Source organism: Protomyctophum parallelum (assembly GCF_964188405.1).
Source record: "Protomyctophum parallelum genome assembly, chromosome: 4".
Lineage (NCBI taxonomy): Eukaryota > Metazoa > Chordata > Actinopteri > Myctophiformes > Myctophidae > Protomyctophum > Protomyctophum parallelum.
The window spans coordinates 32,082,149-32,103,188 of record NC_139700.1 but is presented as its reverse complement, the minus strand read 5'-3'; the positions used below and the strand labels follow the sequence as shown (position 1 = coordinate 32,103,188).

The following is a 21,040-nucleotide window of genomic DNA, read 5'->3' as shown; positions in this document are numbered from 1 at the left end:
AGGTCCCCCAGACCTCACTTTGTGTCATTTATCTTTTTTATTTATGTAGTTGTGCTCTCAACCCTCTGTGGCTCACATGAAGAGGAATGCCCTCATCTGAAACACTGTGCCGCTGTCACACCATGTTCCTGTACAAGAAATTGGTTCTCAAACCTCAAGGACTAAATTCATATATATTTGGTTGCAGAAAAGGTTTTGCCAGGGACCCCCAGAAGAGAAAATTTATGTTTTTTTAAATGCACAACTATTCAATATTTCTAAGACATAAGAGAAAAGAAAGCAGATGTACAAGCTAGATAGGCCTATTAGATATTTTGAATAGCCAACATATAAAAATGTATAAAGGGGTTAAAATGATTGTGATGCTATATTAACTCATTTAGCTGTGGACCCCCTGGAACCCCCCCAAGGACCCCTGGGCGTCCCCGGACCGCACTTTGAGAACCACTGCCTGTACGAGACAAAAGTGATGTGTCAACATGATGAAGTTCTCACTTCTTTACAACCACATCCTCTCAGCTTCCTCATATCTCGACCCGGGCATGTATGACAGCTCTCCAGTTGCTTGTAAAACCAATGCTTGTAAACTGAGTACAATCGGACCCTTCAAAACATTTTGGAGGATTGCTGCTTTGCCATTAGGGCATTTACGACAAACGGTTCAGGCAAAGGTTGACCTGCCTCGCAGTCGGTGTGCTGAAGAAGGTAAACTTATGCAAAAATACTTTGATGTGTATGACTTTGTCTCAGACTCTACTAAACACACACACACACACACACACACACACACACACACACACACACACATTGATTAAGTTCTTTGGGGCAACAATGTGACATTCTAGGTATCGTTGCATTCCAGTTGCTTGACTGCTCTTTCAGAATGCAAGTTTTCTCCTTGTTTGCTGTTTTCTTTTTGAGGGTGCATAATTCAATGTGACAGCGGTGGGCTCATGAATTTTTGGGGCCATCATCGACTACAATAGATTTGCTGCAGTAAGTCTGGAAGTAAGACATCTACCTACTTTAGTTATAGCAGGTGTTGACAAATGAATTGTCATTATTCGCAACAGGATTTGTTGCAGGCTCACAGTTGGGGAAATCAACCTTTTCTACAGTGTAGGCTACTCTATTTTACTCTCTATCCTGGTAAGGTTTTCTCAGCATGCATACTGTTTCTGCAGCATTCTCTTATGGAACTATCAGTAATGCTCATAGAAGCTGCTCAGTAGAAGTTATACTGCTACTTTCTGTTCGAATTTAATTACCTAAGCGATATTTATTTCATTGACATGGGGTCCCCCAGGGGCCTAATACTGTACTTGCACCACCCCATACACTAAATCTATTCAGCTGTAGAAGCTTCCACTATAACGTTTTCTTATTCTGACCTGCCCAGAAAAGGGGAGTACATACGTTGGTTCAACATACTAACGTCCGACATGTAACAGTCCAACACATGCGTGGCCTGTTAAAACTCACCCGTCGGTGTACAAAAACATTGTACACCGATTTTAAAGCAAAATGCTCAAAAGCTTTTTTATGAAGTATGGAGGAAGAGTGTTTTTCATTCACTGTCCTCACTCAAGCATAGATAGACCATATTAACATATGGCTGTGTGAATATGGTCTATTCCCTTTCCTTTTCCATTATAACTTAAGCTAGCTTTTTCTTAAAACCTTTACACTAGCTGTATTCCAATGTCCAATGGATACTGTTGATAATGTTTTACTTTGACGTATTTTATATTTGATGTAAAAGCACCTAGAATGTTGATAGAACACATGTCGTACCTTTAACAGGGTTTGCTGAAAAGCTATACGCAAAGTGAGTAGTACCCTCAGAAGGAGCTATGGAAGGGGACATCTTTACCTGGCAGAAGGATGACACTGTGGATTATGAGGCTTTCCAAGGTATATTTGTATATTTTATATTATGGTATACTATTTGCTGTATATTGTGACACATGTGCTGTGTCTTTCATGTGTTCCTTGTTTTCTAGTCTAGTCGTTACTCGTTAGTGTTTTACTTTTCTGTTGTGTTCCTTTGATTCTGTTGTTTTAAGCTGTTGTAAGCTTTCCTTGTTTATTTCCAGTTAGAGTTTACCATACACTTGTGTACCTTATTTAATAGTTATTGTTATGTGCCTTCCTGTCTGCCTGTAGTTCCAGACAGGAAGTGTTTGCAACTGTGTCCTCTTAGTTCCCCAGCAGTGGCATGCACAGACATTTAGAGGGGCAGATGCTCAAGTGAAAAAAGGGCACCCTGTGCAGCGCATAGAACTGGCCGGTTGCCTTAATTGTGTGAGATGTATAGATTTCGGGGCATAAATATATAATATATTAGAAGTAATCCTGGTAAAAGTAACAGACTAACAGTTTTGGACATATGAGATTTCCACCCGACAGCGATGATATCAAAGTGTCATAAAAGTTACCGGTTCGAAATCCCCCGCTGAGCCAATCACACGAGGCGACGGGGAACACCTTCTACAAACTCACCTCGGCGTCTCGGTAGCCAGACAACTATTGGACAATCTCTGAATGCTATATAGAGTCTGGTCAGCCTGTGTTGATTATCAGTTGTGTTCTCCTGTGTCCTGTTATCCCTGTGCCTTTTTTATACACCCCTGTTCTTTCAGTTCCGCGTTGTCACAAGTGTTCTGTTCCTTTTTGAGTTTTGTTATTAAATTCTGTTGCATTTGAGCTCCTCTCCTCTGTCTGTCTGCACTTGGGTGCTAAACCTCCTGCCTCGCACATGTGACAGTATAATAGACTACAGTATGAACAAAGACAGACAGGCCACACATTGTTAAAATCCTATGGCTGTAGGATTTATTGTAGATAAAAAATGCATTACAGTGTACAATACCTCAGGGTGGGCACAGAAACACAAAACCCAACTCCTAACAAACAACGGAAATCAAAATACAAAGTTGAGGTCCCCCACCCCTACATTACCCAATACATTACATTTATCACAAAGCTAAAAACTGACAAAGTGCTGGTGCATTAGCCTGGCGCAGCCACACTTCACCCGCCCAGCATATGCATATGCCACGAGGCGGAGTGTATATTACTATCGCAAAGCAAGGCTAGAAGGAAGACATCAGAAGTACTGACAACAGGCAGCTTTACCAGCAAGGTCCACCTGGTAGTTAGCCACTCACATTCATACACCGCTCAGTCTACTCACACAAGCTGGCAACCACTCACTCAATCACTACTCATCCCACACATTCACCCCAGCTGATCCTCTAATACTCTATCAGTCACTCCTCACTCATTCATACAAACACTGAGGGGAAAAGGACAGAGCAACACAGGAATATACACATTATGACCCACATGGGCCATAACACAAACAAAGAACAATTACAGCAATGATTTTACATACATGACAAACACACAAAAATATATAATACAAAAACACATACACCAATAGAGAACAGAAACAGAATCTTAAAAACACATATTACAAAAAACACATATTACAAAAAGCAGGTGCATATGCCTTCTTCTAGTGTAAGGTCAGTTAAAAATCTTTTAAAAATAGCATATGAAACAAGGACATCCAGCTTCAACTTGTTTTGACAGATATTCCATAGACGTGGAACATGCACCCTGAAGGCAGTATCTCCCAGTTTAGAACAGGTTATTGGTACCTTCAACAGAAGCCTATCTTGAGATCTGGTACCATAACTTGAGGTATTGGGTTCTAGCAGCTTTGTCAAATACAGGGGTAGTTTGCCATTGCCAAGTAGTGCTTTGTAAGTGAACAGGGTAGCATGTTGTTTCCTTTTAAGTGCCAGTGAAGACTATTTTACTGATGTATAGCGTGCAGTGATGGGTTCTGTAACTTGCTCCTGTGATAAAGCAAAGTGCACTGTGATAGATTGCATCCAGGGGTTTTAAAATGCTGTCAGTAGCATGCATATACAAAATATCTCCATAATCTAATATTGGCATGATTGTTGCTTGAATTATCCTCTTTCTATTTTCTTTAGAAAAGCATAATCTATTACGGTAGAGGAAGCCAATTTTAGGTTTAATTTTCTTTGATACTGTTGGTAGGGCGTTCCACATTTTGGTGGCATAGGAGCAAAATTTATTTAGTCCGTTGTCTGTGCCGAATCTGGGTTGCACATGGTTTGTTGAACTCCCTCTGGTGTTGTGGATGTGGACTATTGTTGACATTAATTAATTTAGACAGGTACATGGGTATCTTGGTGGTGTAGCGAATCTTGTGGACCAGACCCATCGTAAGATGCTGTACTCTGTCGTCAACCCTAAGCCATTCCACCCTGTCAAAGTGGGCAGGGGTTAGGTGGGTTCGGGGAGTGAGGCCAAGTAGTAGCCTGACCAGTTTGTTTTGGAAAGTCTGGAGCCTTGTTTTAACGGCTTTTGAGGTGCTGTGGTACCAGGAAGTGCAGGCATAGTCGAAGAATCCTTGTATGAGGGCTCCTGTTAGCCAGCAACCACCTCTTGTTTGATGTGGTCGCTCAAATAGAGGAGGCATGTGTCAATGGAGTGGGATGTTCTGAAGACAGATTGGAATTCATACATTAATTTCATGTGGTTAATGTGTGAATAAAGGCAGATTGCTCAAAACAGGCAAAAAACATTACTGTATTTGCATTGTGTGTTCTGTTCATACACATGCAGGAGAGAAGAGGAAAATCATCCAGCCAACATCCTTACAAGACCCAAAGCTTCAAAGACTAAAGAAAGTATGAACTGTTTTTCCACCTGTTTTTATCCTTCTGCTTCGGTGACAAAGTGTCGTGCCATGTGATGCTTGAAAAATCAAAATGTCAAGTCAACTGATAAAAGTATCTACGCAGCATTATGTCACTTGACACTTTGTCGCTGAGTCATCATGATTTATTGACTTTTTAGTATACTGTCTCTGTCGGGCAGGAACCTCTTTACTTGGGCCTATATGTCCATCTTAACTTTTTAATGTGTGTGTCACAAAAAGGTAGAAAAACAGATCATATCACATTCACTTCTTGTAGATCTGCTATATTTTGCTATTGTTGAATCTGAATCCTGAAAAGCAACTGCTTTGGAAAAACTGTAGGCCTATGAGGTTTCCACCCCGCCACAACATAATATCTATTTTATCTTTCCCCTGTGTGTTTCATTAATCTTTCATTGCAATAAAAAGTCCATTAGGGTAATATGCTACTATAGATTACCATAAAGATCTCTTTGTGTCTGTGTCTTTAAGTACTTGTGAGGTGATTGCTACATGAAAAGTACATTACAAAGCCTACCTATTATGTATTTGTTGAGAAAATGAATAATTTCTCAAGCACAGTAGAGTGGAAGGCTCATATAGGAGCATTAAGGCACATTTGACTGGTGTCAATGATTTGAATGAACGAATAAATAAATGATTACCGCCTCAAGCTTGCTTCTTTAAATGCAGGCTATATAGTATATATAGTATGTATAGTATAATATAAATGGTAATAGTAAAAGTAATAGTATAATAGATCATGCATTAATTTGCAGATAATCTTTTACATACGTATAGAGAATAAAATGAATATAATATTTTCTTAAGACGGGGAAAAAAAAGTACAGTTAAGTATGGAATAGATGAAAGTGAACGGTGCCCAAAATACAGGTGATCTAGCACCTCATACGTTGTAGCGATGCAATGTGTTGTGAACTAGTAGATATATGCAACACTTTGGTATGCGTACGTACATAAACTGGGCCTATGTCTTCACAGGCATTAATTGCGTGGCTTAACAGAACTCTGAAACCAGAGCACATCGTGGTGCAAAGTGTGGAAGAGGACCTCTACGATGGACTGGTGCTCCATCACCTGCTGGGTGATTATGTTCACACACACACACACACACACACAAGGTGGTGCTAGTAGAGCACCTGCCTTTTGCCCTCTGGACAGCAATGTGCCCTTGTGAAAGTTTTGTTTGTTCATTTTATTTTAGCTTAATACACAGTACAGTACAGTATGTGGTCCATGGTAACATCAATCAATTCTGGATTAAAAGCTTCTAATATATTATTTTTGCCAGGAAAATCTATACATTTCACACACTATTGAGGCAGCGGGCGGTTGCACGCGTCGCACAAGGTGCCCTTTTTTCACTTGAGAACCTGCCCCACAACATTTCTGTGCATGCCACTGCACACACGCACGCACACACTCACGCACACACATGCATATCATGGCTTTCGCTCCCCACATGTGGTATTGTATTGTCTTTCTGTTTATTTGTCCTGTTTTGTTTATTTTCTGTTCTTCTCTGTGCTGTGTTTTTTCGACCTGAATTGTTTGTATTATATATTTTTTTAAAGAAAAAAAGGCAAGTAACTACACGACACAACCGAGAGATGATAATCACACATAAATCCCCAATTACGTATCCCCCAAAGAAAATATAACAACACCATATAACGCAGCAATAAAACGATACAAATGTGTGTGTGCCCGAGGCATGCTGAGAAGTCTGAAAGAACCACTTCTGTGTGTTGCTGTGCAGGTAGGTTAGCTGGTGTGAAGCTCCCTGTGGAGGAGATTGCAGTGACCAGCGCTGCTCAGCTCCACAAGCTGCAGGTGATTGTGCAGGAGGTGGACAAGCAGCTGGACCTAAAAGACAGCTCACTCATCAAGTGGAACGTCAAGCGTGAGTAACTCTTTGGATACTTAACCACTCTATACACCCTCTATACAAGGGGTCTTCAACAGGGGTCCGTGACCCCTATAGGGGGTCCTGCAGAGTTAGCTTACTAAAGGGGTTCTCCACATCTTTGTGTGCCAAAAATAGCCGATCTACAAGTTACAAGATGTTTGGTGTAGAGGAACAAGAGCTAAAGCTACAGAGCCAATGGTCAAGTTTAGTATTTAAACTTTTAAGTGGTTAAGTGTCTGACAATTACACATTAACATGAATTAACATGACATGTAAAATGAAGACTTTTACATGTACACACTGTCACTACAATGTGCCTTAGAATAGATCATTTAAAAGGACCCATAGAATTCTACATTTGTTACTGAGACCATATTATTCCACCGATACTGTGACCGAGACCTAAACATAGGCCGTGTCTGGTCCGTGGGGATGCCGAAGAGATAGGGACTGGATAACCTATCGTCTTTGAGCGCAGGGGTCGAACCGGCGGTCAGCAGCGAGATCTTGATATGGTATCCGAGGTCTGCTACGTGATCTGGGTTCTTCTTGCTTCATTCCGTCTAAACCTGCGTAGGCATCGGTATTTATGGTGTTGGGATGTCGAGAGTGATGTCACTCCTGACGTCCTGGTTGTGATGTCAGAGAGGCACTCCGTTCCTTCGTAACAGATACAAAGAACCGAATGACTGTGAAGGATTAGGGGTGGAGAATAAAATAGCCCACACTGACTACGGGGAACTCTGTTAATCATCGGTCTGTCAGTGGAGAAGATTATATTTTGTTTTGTTCCAGGGGTGCATACAGTATCTAGCGCCCAGAGCACTGAGAGGAGTCTTTCATGTTGGTGCATGTTGATTTTCTCTTGTCTGTTCTGTCAGTTCTCCACGACAAAGACCTCCTGGCCACCATTCATCTGCTTGTTGCCATGGTAAGGCATTTTCAGCCGGATCTGGAGTTGCCATCAAATGTAAAGGTTGAGGTTCTGCTTGTGGAGGTGAGTTCGATCGATTATTCTATAAAGTTTGCAGACTAATAACGATTCATTTTTGAGTGGTGCAACCACTCCTACAACCAGCTTGCAATGTCCTCGTACCTTTTTGTGTGTCTGTGTAAGCACGAGTATGTGTGTCTGTGTAAGTACGAGTATGTGACTTAATAATAGCAGTAGGGGGCGCCAGAAACAGTGAGAGGGGTAGTGACTCTAATGAGAGAGACTGTTGCAGTCCTAAGTGTCAATATGTTTTCTCCGTTCTCAAACAACTGGTTTATGGTGTTTTGCATCTAAGGTCAACAAGACTGGTATCAAATCAGACAAACAGATTGAGGTTCTTACAGATGAAAGGTTGGTGACATCCCTCTGCTTGAGCAGATCTAAGTTTATTAAGAGAATCAAAATTCACATTGTGTATATATAGGCCACACACACACACACACACACACACACACACACACACACACACACACACACACACACACACACGACACACACACACACACACACACACACACACACACACACACACACACACACACACACACACACACACACACACACACACACACGCGCCGAGCAGGGAGAAAATGCAGCAGAGCCGAACACCAAGTCTAATATCGTATGCACACTTCTCATCGTATTCTCATTCTATAATAAATATTGGTTAAATCTATTCGTGAGTTGTCTGACTGAAATATATATATATATATAATTTGTATTATTCTTTTCAACAGTGATACAAGCACAGAGTCCTGTAACAGTTCTAACAGTAAGTCAGAGTTGATTTATTTTTGGGCAAATGTATACAGAACCGGTTTACAAGCTAATGGTGCGTACCGCTCCATACACAACGCATTGTTGTGGATTGTAGATCAGCATTTTTTTTCACCCGCAAAAAAAGTATGTCAAGCCCTTTACTGTCGGCCTTCACAGGGGAAGATCCCATTGAGCAGCTACTGAAGCTGGACACTCACAAGGTCGACACTGTGAAAAAGGTAAGAGATTGACAGCACTGCTTGTTTAAATCAAGACATTGAAGATATAATCTGGGACTGAATGAATAAAATGCATTTTTTTATAAAAAATATAAATTTAATGTACAGTAAATACACCGAATTTAGCACAAAAAACATAAAAACAAAACAGGAAGACAAAAGAGTAGCCTACATTACAAACAATACAGAGGGAAAACGGTACAGAGATTGAAAGAACAGAGGTACGAAACTTGAGTCTCTTAAACTCCTATGACCAATTCCTTTGCGCCATAGTTAAGTGTGTAGTAAATGTAATTACTACCGTAATTGATCCATTAGGCTAGAGACCTTATGTTCCTATTTCCATCACAAGCAGAGGATTTGTATGTATTCAACGGAATGCATCAGGCCATCTTGCAAATATATTCTACATTTAAAATTGGGTTTTCAATTTACATTGTTTCCTTTAATAATACCTCCCCCCATTTCCATCATGTAATACAAATTCCTTGTTAGAAATATAGTTTTTTTGTGGTTTTTCAAGTGGTTTAATTGAAACCACACTAACCACGAAAGTCGGGAACATTGCAAAAATGTCTTTGTTATACAATCATATTTCTTTTCCATAATACTGTATATTTTCACATTTTCAGGCCATATTACATTTTGTCAATCAGAGTGTGTTAACCATGGGCCTGCAGGTGGCTGACATGGACAAACAGGTAAACCCAGCAGTCCAACACTATTTTGGATCATGACAATTGTATCCTCTATCATAGAAAACACATTCTTGATACATCAATTATTATCACTTTTAGGGCAGTGGTTTTCAAAGTGTGTGCCCAGGAAAGCCCAGGGGTCCTTTGGGGGGGTTCCAGGGGGTCCCATAGCATTTATGTGACATTCACAATCAGTTTAAGTGTAGGCAAAATCTAAATCTATCTTTGCTTAGATTCCTTTGTTATTTTTATTTTTTCCAATTTTTCTAATGTTTTCAGTTTTGTAAAACCAATGTCTGAAAATGTGTGTTACTGTCTTTAAAAAAAACGTTCTGCAAAATATGCTTGTAGATCTGCTATATTTGTTTATAATATACATTTCCATCTTATTGGATCTGATGGGGCTCCACAGGCCAAATCTATATTAATTTGGGAGTTCTTGACATGAATATTACCACTGATGGCCACTAGTGTATTGGGAGTAAATGTGTTCCTGTCCTCTCTAGTTTGCAGACGGTGTGATTCTGCTGCTACTTATTGGACAGCTGGAAGGCTTCTATGTCCCGCTGTATGACTTCAACCTGACCCCTGTCAACAACTCTGAGATGGTATGGATTCTCTGTCATGTTAGTGCTGCTATAAGTGTCTTTGGCCTACACAAAATGTGTTGTGGGCTAAATCAGTGGTTTTGTGTGTGTGTGTGTGTGTGTGTGTGTGTGTGTGTGTGTGTGTGTGTGTGTGTGTGTGTGTGTGTGTGTGTGTGTGTGTGTGTGTGTGTGTGTGTGTGTGTGTGTGTGTGTGTGTGTGTGTGTGTGTGTGTGTGTGTGTGTGTGTGTGTGTGTGTGTGTGTGCGTGTGTGCGTGCGAGTGTGTGGGATAGAGGGAGAGAGAGAGAAGAGAGGGGGGGGGGGGGGGGGGGCTTGAAAGGTTCACTTCTCTTCTCTAAGTCTAACATAACACCTAGCTACATTTATTTCATATTTACATTTTTCAGCTCTGACGCTTATTTCATAACCATTAACCGTAACTAAATAACAGTTAATTTATAACTATGATAATACATGAATATGACCCCATATGGTACTATTTAGAATGGCAGGAATGTCTGTGACTCAATCAGGCTCCCTAATGAACACTTGACAGGACTGTATTTTTGGTTGTGAAACTGTTGCAGAAACAGTTAACTATGTTGTTCATTTCTGTCGTCTTGTGGCCCCCGACGTCAAGTTGTTTTACATTTAATCTAGTTGAATACCACTGTAGTCTGACCACGGTTCCATTATGGCATCGTGGGGAGTGACGGATAGGAGCACAGTAAGTAACGGTGTCATGTCGTTTCGCAAAATGTCTCAGTCAGTGTGCCACCTCATTATTCAAACATTCACAAGTCTGTATGTTAGAAAAAACAATCTGGAGATGCTGTAGTTATACTAAGGCATCTACAGATCAACTAAGGTTTATTTAATAGAAATGTATCCGACTTTACCTACCAGTGTAGATCTGTGATAATGTAAATGTATCTATCCTTTTCTGGTATATAGCTTCAAAATGTCACCCTTGCCTTGGCACTCCTGAATGACCTAGGACTTCACGTGTCCAGTATTGACCCACAAGGTTAGTGTGTTTACAACCGTATGTACATTTTTATACTGTCAGTATTTACATCATACACCCTGAGCTTGCTTTCACAGAGAAATGTTGACAAATGGAACGTGAAATGCCCCCTGTTTTCACATAAATGTTGACAGCATTGTGAACGTGTTGATCGGTAGATCTTTGGTGGGAATGAATGCCATTTTTGAGTGTCGCTAGCCCCTCCTATGCCCAGCTTTGTGTGTTTGTGTGAATAATAGCGATGATTTGATTGGCTGAGCAAAGTACGTATTGAGGATAAAAAGTGAGGACAGAAAAGTGAGGATGCAAATTGTGATTGGCCAGAATGAGATTCACACTGCATTTTTTAATAAAGTGCTTTTGGCATTTTTTTCACATTTTAGAAACTGGGAGACAGCAATGTAAAAAATAATTCAGACAATGTCCTCTGTCAAAGGCATTTATCCTGGGAATGCTCAAAACCTTTTTTTCTTTTTTTTTAATTAGGCTTAAGCAGATACAGGCTTTGAGAAAAACACATTCAAAGAGCCTATCAATGGTCTGCAGCCACTCAGTCAGGGGTATATGTAATCTGAATGTGGGATGAATGACAGTCCTTGAGCTTTGTGGGATTACAGTCACATACTGAGGAGGTGTTTATTCAGCCTCTTCTTGAAGGCGTGAACACTGCTAGACTACATTATCCATCTCAGTAAGGCCTTCAAGGTTGTTCTGTCCCCTGTACCATTTGTTCCTGTATTGTATTGTATTGTATTGTATTGTATTGTATTGTATTGTATTGTATTGTATTGTATTGTATTGTATTGTATTGTATTGTATTGTATTGTGTTTTTCTATGGATAGTTTTATCATTAATTTTTAAGAGCTTCAGGCTAACTCTGGCCTATTTACATTGATGTGAAAACTGACATGTTGATTAATGAGCTTTGTCCCTGTCAAATAAATAAATAAATACCCACCCGTAAAGCGGCAGGCCCTGATGGCATTCCATGCAGACATCTTCGATCTCTCCCTCTCCCAAGCTGAGGTTCCTGCTGGCTTCAAAAGGTCCACCATTGTACCGGTACCCAAGCGTACGAAAGCTACGAATACATCATGCTACAATGACTGTTGCCTTACCAAAATTCAGCAAGTGTTTTGAGAGACTATAGAGAGATTACATCTGCTCGGTCCTGCCCGCTACACTGGATCCATGCCAGTTTGCATACCGGAAAAACAGATCTACCGATGACGCAGTGGCCATGGCTCTCCACAACGCCCCTCACTCACTTGGACAAAGGAGGGAGCAACAACAGGTTACAGGTACGTGTGCGGATGCTGTTTGTGGACTTCAGCTCCGCCTTCAATACAATTGTCCCTGCAAGACTGCATGAAGCTCAGAGACCTAGACCTGCACACAACCATGTGCAGGTGGATACTGGACTTCTTGTCGAACCGTGCTCAGGTGGTGCGGATGGGGAATATAACATCCGACCCAATGACCCTCAACACTGGTGCACCCCAAGGCTGTGTGCTCAGCCCCCTCTTGTACTCTTTGTACACACACACCGATGACACCACACTCATGGGGATGATCACGAACGCCAGCGAGACGAGGTCAACAAACTGGCGCTATGGTGTCCGGAGAACAACCTAGCCCTCAACGATGGAAATTGCTAATGGCTAATTGTGGATTTCAGGAGACAGAGGAGCGAGCATGCGCCAATCTACATCGATGGAGTTGCAGTGGAGCATGTCAGTGAGTTCAAGTTCCTTGGTACACACGTCAATGGCGACCTTAAGTGGGCCAAACACAAAAAAGGCACAACAACGCCTGTACTGCTTACGGGCAAGCGCTTGAAAAAGTTCAAGGTCAGCCCCCGTATCCTGAGGTTGTTCTATAACTGCACCATCGAGGTGGAACCATCGTGTGTTATGGGAGCCACACTGTCCGCCAGCAGAAGGCACTACAGAGGGTTGTGAAAATGGCCCAGCTCAGCTTCCCTCCCTCCAGGGAATATACAAAAGCCGATGCGTGGCCAAGGCTGAACGGATTGTTCAAGATGTGCATCATCCCAGCCACAGTCTGTTTCAACCATCTAAGAGGCCACGGCCAGGCAACCGGTTCCTCAGCCTCGCCAGCCGCACACAGAGACTATGGTACACATTATTTTTTTCCGCCATCAGACAGAATAGACACTGAACACTACAAGGCCCGGACTATATGGCCATATGTCTGGGGCAAATGAAATGGCTTTATGCACTTTTGCACCTGAGATCTTGCACTTTTCAGTAGTTTTAGGGGTGAGGGGAGGACAGAGAAGGAGATCAGCCGGTGAATCGGCAGGGGTGGTATTGCAGTCGCTGTACCGCAAAAAGAGAGTTGAGCCAGAAAGCAAAGCTCTCTGACTACCGGTCCACTGGACAGCTGGGAGTGTGCATCTTGTAGAGAACAGTTGTTGCTGTAACTTTTCGCCAATGACTCAGCTTGCTGATGGCGTACTGCTGTAGGGCAAGGTCCTCATCTACCCCAAAGATTTGTAAGGCCTTCTTTTGAATGAGGTCTGCTGCCTAAGAATGGTCAGAGAGGCATTCATCCAGGCTAGACAGGATTGGCTCTATCCGAGGTCATCATCCATTTAAATAGAAGCAGCGATCGGGAAACTCAAGGGGAGGATGTCACTGATGTCTGCTGTCTGCTGATAATAAAGGTGATTCAACCTCTCTGCCATGGTGCGCATGCATGGGCTGTGCCAAGAGAGGGCTAATGCTATACCCATGAGCATTGTTATAGTTTATGTCTCCCAGTTTATGGCTGGGTATGCGCAAGTGAGTGGCAAATCGAGTGTCAAAGTGATTTTAACGTTGTTTAACGTCATTTAATGCAATCAGATAGGACTTTTCTGTTCGGATGTATGGGGTCAAAGCCAGAAAGTAGTTTTTTGCCACTAGTATAGGCGTTCCCGCATAACCTCCGGGTATGATGATGAGGATGTCACGTGCATACCTTCTATAAACTAGAGTTAAGTATGAGTATATGAGTATAGTATGAGTGACTCACATCATTGATATTATAAATGATATTGTGAATCAAGAGACTGACTACATGCTTTACTCTAATACCTAACTTTTAAATTAAGCTTACAGTATGTGGAATTGTGGATGAATCATTCAAAGTGTTTGTCCCTGGGTTCAAATGGATTTTCCCCAGTCCTACAGATCCATTATTGACAAGCTGCTGCTCTGCTCACTTAACCATTCAGTCCCGTGGTCCAAGGCCGATTCTACTAATGCCTTCTAAACCAGTAGTTATTAATCTTAAGCCTGATTTACTTAGTTTCTCACTGTTGTCGTACGCCAAAATATAGCTACATCTACAATCTGTAGATGTGCTGCAAGCCAGGACTGGGAGGGCTTTTTGCATCAAAGGTTGTCAAGTAGAAAACTCTGGTACTGCAAGTTTGTGCCCAATCATGACCGAGCAAAACGGGCACAATTATGTGCTCATCAAAGTTGCAAACCCATTGGCCCAAGCCCGGAATGAGTGGAATATAACTCACTGGGAGAGCACCTTTTATTGAAATGGCCAGGTAAAATAATGAATAACAAGCTGTATTCCCCCTACTCACTCTGACCCCTGGGAGCATGTCCGCTGAAACGGAATATCTGAAGATCTATCATATTGAATCATTTTGAGAGCCACTGAATTCCAGTAGCCCTGCCCCCCAAAATAATTGTGTTAGCATGCGTAATGTGTTTAGAACCACAAATCATTTATTTTTTAATTCAAATCCCTGAAACAAAATGATGTCATAGGAGATTGCGAGGAGACTGCGAAGTGCCTCACCGGCAAACAACATTCAGCCAAAATGTCCTCTCAGTACAGGGCTGTGTAAAATGGAATGGACTTCCTCTGCATATAAGGGAATGTGCTACATATTCCTCTTTTAAAATACAATCTGAAAAAATGGTTGCTTGAAAACCAAACCATTCATGATTATTTTAGGTGTATTTCTTTTGTATGCTGTGTTAGAGAGATTATTAGAGTAAACCTACCCTAATAATAGTTTCATCTAATCTAAACTTTTCTTATTTCTTATTCTTACTGGTCTTATTACGTTTGAAATGTACTAGGTATTTGTATGCTATGTCCTGTATGTCAGTCCTGTTTGTATTGTTTGATGTCTGGGGACTGCAGATGGAAATTAGCAAGATTTAGCTAAATCTGGTATATTTACACTGCATTTTTAATGTAATGTTCATCAATATACACTGTCCAGACCAAATAAACAAATAATAATAAAAAAAAATATATATATATATATATATACCTCTATTGCCTGACAGCTGTGGCCTGTAATTTTAAAGGAGCACAATTAATTTAACCGAGGAGCAAGTGGCTAATTTAATTTGTGTTTAGATTCTTTCAAATTGCTACTGTAAATGCTGTGATTGAATGAGGGATTCCCAGCCCTCAAGGTCTACAAAGATCACACAGTGGGCATTCATTAGTTTAGACGTGATCTTGATGCCACGGCACGCTCATTAGATTACTGCGTCATCAAGAAAGACCCATTTGAGGGGTTCTTATTCCACAAAGGACAGAGTGATTAGATTCATCAAAATGTTAGTAGATATATGTGAGCTATTAAGGTGTATTGGGACATGATTAGCATAAATTAATCTTGGTAAAAGCACGTCTCTGCGCTACCATGGTTTAGAGGTGGACGGTGGGCCATAAATAATCACTTAATGGCTTCTGTGCATCTTTTGTGTGACAGATATAGTCTCTCAAGATGTCACCGCGACCTTGAAGGTGCTGTATGCCCTGTTCAGGAAACACAGAGAGGGGAATAAAACGGGACAGGAACAGATGGGAAGAACACTTGGCAAGTGAAGATAACGATGAGGATAATCTCAACGTCATCCTTCCCCAGAGGTTTCCCTCTCACTGTATATCATATTTGTTTGTCATAAAAGCAAATGCTATTGCTTTGCCAATGTGATTTCTTTTTTGTTATTGAGGTGATGTTATTTTTATATCTGTCTTATCCTACTCTTTTGTCTTTTTAACCCTGCAAGACCCACCGTTGCAAATAAACAACCATTTCTATTTTAATTAATTAATACAAATAGAAATATCTGTTCTTTGATGTTCATTGCAATGCCATTGGTCATGATATTTGCATATAAATACCCCCCACAGAGACACAACTTAAAAATCTCTGGACCCAAATGTAAATTATTAATTTATTATTATCATATCATACTATAATTAACTCGGTTCAGCGCATTTAAGTTCAGTTCACAACTGACCTAGGCTAAGGTGGAAAAAACAACAGATCTGGTTCTCTACCACGCCGAACCGAACCGGTACTCAAAACCCAAGCTACCTCACGTGTCTACCTGGTGGTCCTCAAACGGTTAAATGTCAAGGACCCTCAAATTGTGTAATTATAGCCCACCATCTGAAAATATCTGAACTATTAAATAGGTGAAAACAAACAGATTTTGATGCTATTTTAACCCTTGCAACCTCCTAGATAGGTTGATTGATTGATCCATTGATTGATTGATCCATTGATTGATTGATTGATTGATCTAATGAGCAAACCCACAGGATTGAGTGGTCACTGCGATAATATATGCCTTGAAGCTGGCTGTCTATGGACAATTCCCAGGGTCTTGTCAGCTGGAACAGGAACCAAGAGGTTCTTGTCAATGGAATTAGATAGATTCTGAAAGGGGGATGACTTTCCGGGGAAGTCAAATAAAAGGATGCAAAAAAATGAAAACAAATGAAAAATTAAACATGAAAAAACACAAAGGTCTCGTCCTTTCAGCCATTTCCCTCTCTCACACTCACATCTCCTTTAAAAATGTTTCCTGAAGTCTTCCATAATTCCTTTGCCTTTTTTCTCAACAAATCACAAACAAAATGTATGCCAGCAGTTACTGGTGTAGTTCTTTAGTCTCCTTTATGATGCTACTTAGTTCTGGTTAGGTATAACTGAATACATTCCTGTGCTCTGCTTCCTCTCCCATCTTAATAAAGGGGGCCATTGTAAGAGTAGAAGTCTCCTCGTCTTTCCCTTCCTTCTGTTTCACTACCTGGAATTCTTTCTCTTCCATTGTCACCTATTTTTAGGCTGGTCTTTTTTTCCCTTTGCTGTCGGTTGTCATGGCTGCCAGTTCCCACCTGATGTCATGTGGAAGGTCCGACTGCTTCAGACAGTACTGAATAACTGCTAGCTTGCATAATGTCTTCAGACTAGGACTTAAGTCTAAGATGTACAGGTCATCGGGTGTGTATCCTCCAAAGTGGATGACACAATCTCCCACCACACAGTAGCACATCCTATACATCCAGCAAGGGCATTTCCCCTTCTGCTCCACCTTCTTCCAGAAGAAGGTTTCTGGATTGAATTTCCACAGATCATTGAAGGTTTGGTCCAGTTGAAAGCTGTGGCCACTGAATATGTACAGCTCTCCATTGTAGACAAATGCTGAATGACCCCCACGCCCTTCTGGAAGAAGCTGTGCAGAAGGCGTGCTCAGCCAACAGTTGGTCTCTGTATCAAACACGTTAATGTTGTTATAATGGTCCTCGCCCTGTTCTCCTCTGCCCCCAAATACAAACATCTTTGTACCGATGATGGTTGCAGAGTGACATAAGGAATAAGGTGCCGGAATCCCTCTGGTGTTAATCAAAGACCAGACTCTTGTGGGGGTGTCCAACTTATAGATGTCATTAGTGTATCTAGTCTGTTTGTTGTATCCTCCAAAGATATACATGACCCTCCCCAAGACACAGGCAGAGTGGGCGCTCTTCGCGCCTGGAACAGTCCCTGAAACCTCTGGCTCGAACCATCTGTGGATGTTGACATCAAATGCATAAAGCATGTTGCAGTACTCGGTCATTATGTAGTTATACCCTCCCCAGATGTAGACGATATCCTCTATCAGCACAGTTGTGTGGCCGTAGCGCATGGAGGGAACCTCGGGGGGAGGACAATCAGAGTTTCTTCCGTTCGGTACTGGGGGCAATGTCCTCCAGTGCAAAGACACTGTGTTGAAGATGTGCACCTCAATTTGACCCTTGATCTTGTCACGGTACCCTCCGAACGAATACACCTTGTGTCCCACTGCCACAGCAGCAGGAAGGTGTATCTTCGATCCCTCCAGATGCACTGTCCAGCGCAGCATCTTCCACTGCGGCAACACAGTGAAGCAAAAGCAACTGCCAGATCCTGTGTTGTGAAATAATATTTATAAAGCATGCTATAACTTATATTGGTACAGCAGCATAAACGTCATGCAAAGCTTGACCAATCTGCGAAGACAAACTATGCATGTTAATCTGCCTAATACGTCGAATGGAATGACAAAGCACAATTCTTCCCAAACAAAGGGCCGGGAGCCTGGGACCCATTTTGACCCATTTTTATGGGGAGTAAATGAACCCTTTTGAGCGTGTGGCTTTGTGTGTGCCCAATACATTGACTGAAGTCAATACAAATTTACTTCAATCAATACAAATGACTGAAGTAAAATATTTGAAAGACAGGTAAAGCATATGCAAGAAGATTAAACCGAACTGTTTTCGTCACATTAGATGGGACTATACACAGCTGTGCAGTACATACATGCTATGATTTTTTCCCCCACACTTGTGATACAGCATTACATCATAGTCACAATCTTAAAACTAATATCATCAATATGTTACGCCTTTTTTGTTGCTTTTGTACATCACAGGATGGTCCATCCATATAGACTTACAGTATAGGCTACATGACGAGGTGGCAGCCAAGCATATGGATTTGTTTTGTTTTTTCCATTCTGGCTCCTTTCTTCTAAGAATTATCCAGTGCTTTTTCAATTCACTGTTTCTTGTGAAGCTTTTTCTCTAAGTTTGGCACCTCCCTGTCTCCAGGGGGCGCTGTGTCTTTGTGCTGAAACTGGTTACAGGAAGTGAGTGACTATTTCCTTTTCCCCTTGTAAATAACCAGCAAGATAGTTTCTAGTCTCGATACTAGATAGTTTCTAGCAGACAGTCAGACAGAGTGCTGTTATGATCCAAAGCCATCAGTTGGTTTCTACCCCCTTGAGTGGCAAAATAAGTAAGTAGGCATATTATCCAACAATGTATATTGGGACATATTGTGAGATATTTTCTACTCTATATTTTATGTTTGATGTACTGTATGACTCTGCAGTAGTTGTAGTTCAGGCTTTGGGCCTACTCATGTGGATGCTCTTAATTAATTCATTCATTTAATACAATACCTTAGTGGTTAAGTATTTCTGCCATGTTTGCCTTACCTGTTAACAAATGTAAGCTTACTTACTTACTTACTCTGTGTTTGTTGCCTGTTACAGCTGCGTGGCATTAGTTAGTTATTGTATTAGTTATTTGTATTACTTTTTTTCATTGTGTTTTCCTGCCTTCTTATTTTCTGTTTCAGTTTTACACTTATATTAATCCAGTCCTATTCAACACCTGCCTGTTCTTTGGAGGCATTTTACAAGGAAGAGTTTAGCTGGCTGTGAAGCCCAATTAGAGTGACGTTGGGTGTAGCAGCACAGTTACAGTTGTAGGCCTACTGTTTCTTTCCTTTATCCGTCTTGTTTCTTGATGAAACAAAATGAGTTACAAGATGTATTTATATCAGCCACATGACATCTTACGTTGTCATTTAGTGCCCTAAACCAACATTAAAGTCCATAGACTTGGCTGGCAAACAATTTACGTCATAAACAAAATCCCATCCCATTAGACTTGGCTGCCATATGATGTAATCTTCAAAAGCCATGTATTGGAGGAGCTAATGCCCTTCAGTGAGATATAAGAGAGATATAAATACCATGGAACACTGCTTCTAGATGTAATTGTGTTGTAATGGATGAACGTCAGCAGAATGTGGCCCTATATCTGCTTCCTCAATAATAGCAGGATATTGAGATCAGACAACTGGTGGTGATGAATGGTAGCAATTAGGTTTCATACTGAGTCATGGGCCAGAACAGTAGCAGATAAGGCATACAGAGAGGTGGAGGACAGGGGGAAATGAATGACAGACAGACAGACGACATCTGTTGATGAGCGGAATGATAGACATATGTGAACTGAGAATGAGACGTTGGAGCTTGTTAGAAGGCACTTCACCCTCCGGTGCATTGAACTTTGACACAATCGGACTGTGGCAGGTGTCTTCATTAAAACAAAGGCGTGACATTGGCCTCTCTCTGTCGTGCAACTCGTGCCCCCACACTGCCCCTGTCATTCTTATAGACTTAAAGGGATATTTCACTTTAAAAAAAACGTCATTTTATTGTCCACTCAGGCTTATGTGAACACGCCACACAGTTTTTAAGTTATTCGATTCAGTATTTAGATATTTGATATTCATTTTAGCTATACCTTCCTATACAAACCCATTGTAATTTCAAACTCCCATTTTAACCATGATGGATTCATCAAACACCCAACCTTTTTTCTGGTGAATTATATTGTCCTTCTAATATGTGAGGGCGCAGTGGTTTTTCATTCACTGTTTTCATGTATTTCTAAATATTGTTTTAGATATTTTTGTCTCCGCCGGCTCCGCCCCCTCCTAATTCTTTTCCAAAAACAATATTAAAAAAATAATTAAAACATTAAATTAAAAACCACTGCCCCTGACGAATTAGAAGGACAGTATCAGTCACCAGAAAAAAGGACAGGTGTTTTCGATGAATCTATCATGGTTAAAATGGAGGTTGAAGTTACAATGGGTTTGTATAGGAAGGGGGCAGGGCAGCTGAAATGAATACCAAATATCTAAATAAATTCGAGCAACTTAAAAACTATCTGGGGTGTTCACATAAGACTGAGTAGATGATGAGTCTCTCCAACTCTTTAATAATAATAAAAAAAACACACAATTTCAGATGGGTGACAAAATTTCAGCCAATCAGGAGAGAGTACCCATCCGTCAGCTGCTCATTTATTTGCGATCACTTCTAATTTCCCTTGTTTAATCTGAATTCAGTGCAAGTTCTCTCTCCTGATTGCCTAAAATAGGTATCTGTCTGAAAATGCATT

At 41.1% G+C, this 21,040-nt stretch overlaps 2 protein-coding genes across 3 annotated transcripts; one reads left to right on the top strand and one right to left on the bottom strand.

Annotated features, from left to right (window-relative positions):
* The first annotated feature begins 564 nt into the window (after positions 1-564).
* On the top strand, positions 565-16,708 carry parvg (parvin, gamma). 2 transcript variants are annotated; one of them, XM_083763172.1, is made up of 13 exons: positions 565-705; positions 1,804-1,914; positions 4,666-4,730; positions 5,744-5,846; positions 6,522-6,665; positions 7,553-7,668; positions 7,961-8,016; positions 8,403-8,428; positions 8,602-8,663; positions 9,296-9,364; positions 9,868-9,969; positions 10,902-10,974; positions 15,735-16,708. In XM_083763172.1, exons 2-13 carry the CDS (start codon positions 1,854-1,856, stop codon positions 15,848-15,850), a joined length of 993 nt encoding a protein of 330 aa, XP_083619298.1. In that variant the 5' UTR covers positions 565-705; positions 1,804-1,853; the 3' UTR covers positions 15,851-16,708. The 2 variants fall into 2 exon arrangements, with proteins under 2 accessions (XP_083619298.1, XP_083619297.1); XM_083763171.1 differs by having other exon boundaries at positions 8,403-8,437.
* On the bottom strand, positions 16,642-18,159 carry LOC310857150 (kelch domain-containing protein 3-like; the record flags this gene model as incomplete). The annotated part of the gene is made up of 2 exons (XM_083762761.1): positions 16,642-16,645; positions 17,153-18,159. The coding sequence occupies 2 exons, from the start codon at positions 18,157-18,159 to the stop codon at positions 16,642-16,644; spliced, it is 1,011 nt and encodes a 336-aa protein (XP_083618887.1).
* Positions 18,160-21,040: the final 2,881 nt, after the last annotated feature.

What these genes read in the sequence shown, in the direction of transcription:
- parvg (XM_083763171.1), top strand. Translation starts at nt 1,854, where the DNA reads ATGGAAGGGGACATCTTTACCTGGCAGAAGGATGACACTGTGGATTAT. An exon ending in AGGTCGACACTGTGAAAAAG is followed by an intron (nt 8,664 to 9,295) that starts GTAAGAGATTGA and finishes TCACATTTTCAG; the next exon opens with GCCATATTACATTTTGTCAA. An exon ending in TGGCTGACATGGACAAACAG is followed by an intron (nt 9,365 to 9,867) that starts GTAAACCCAGCA and finishes TGTCCTCTCTAG; the next exon opens with TTTGCAGACGGTGTGATTCT.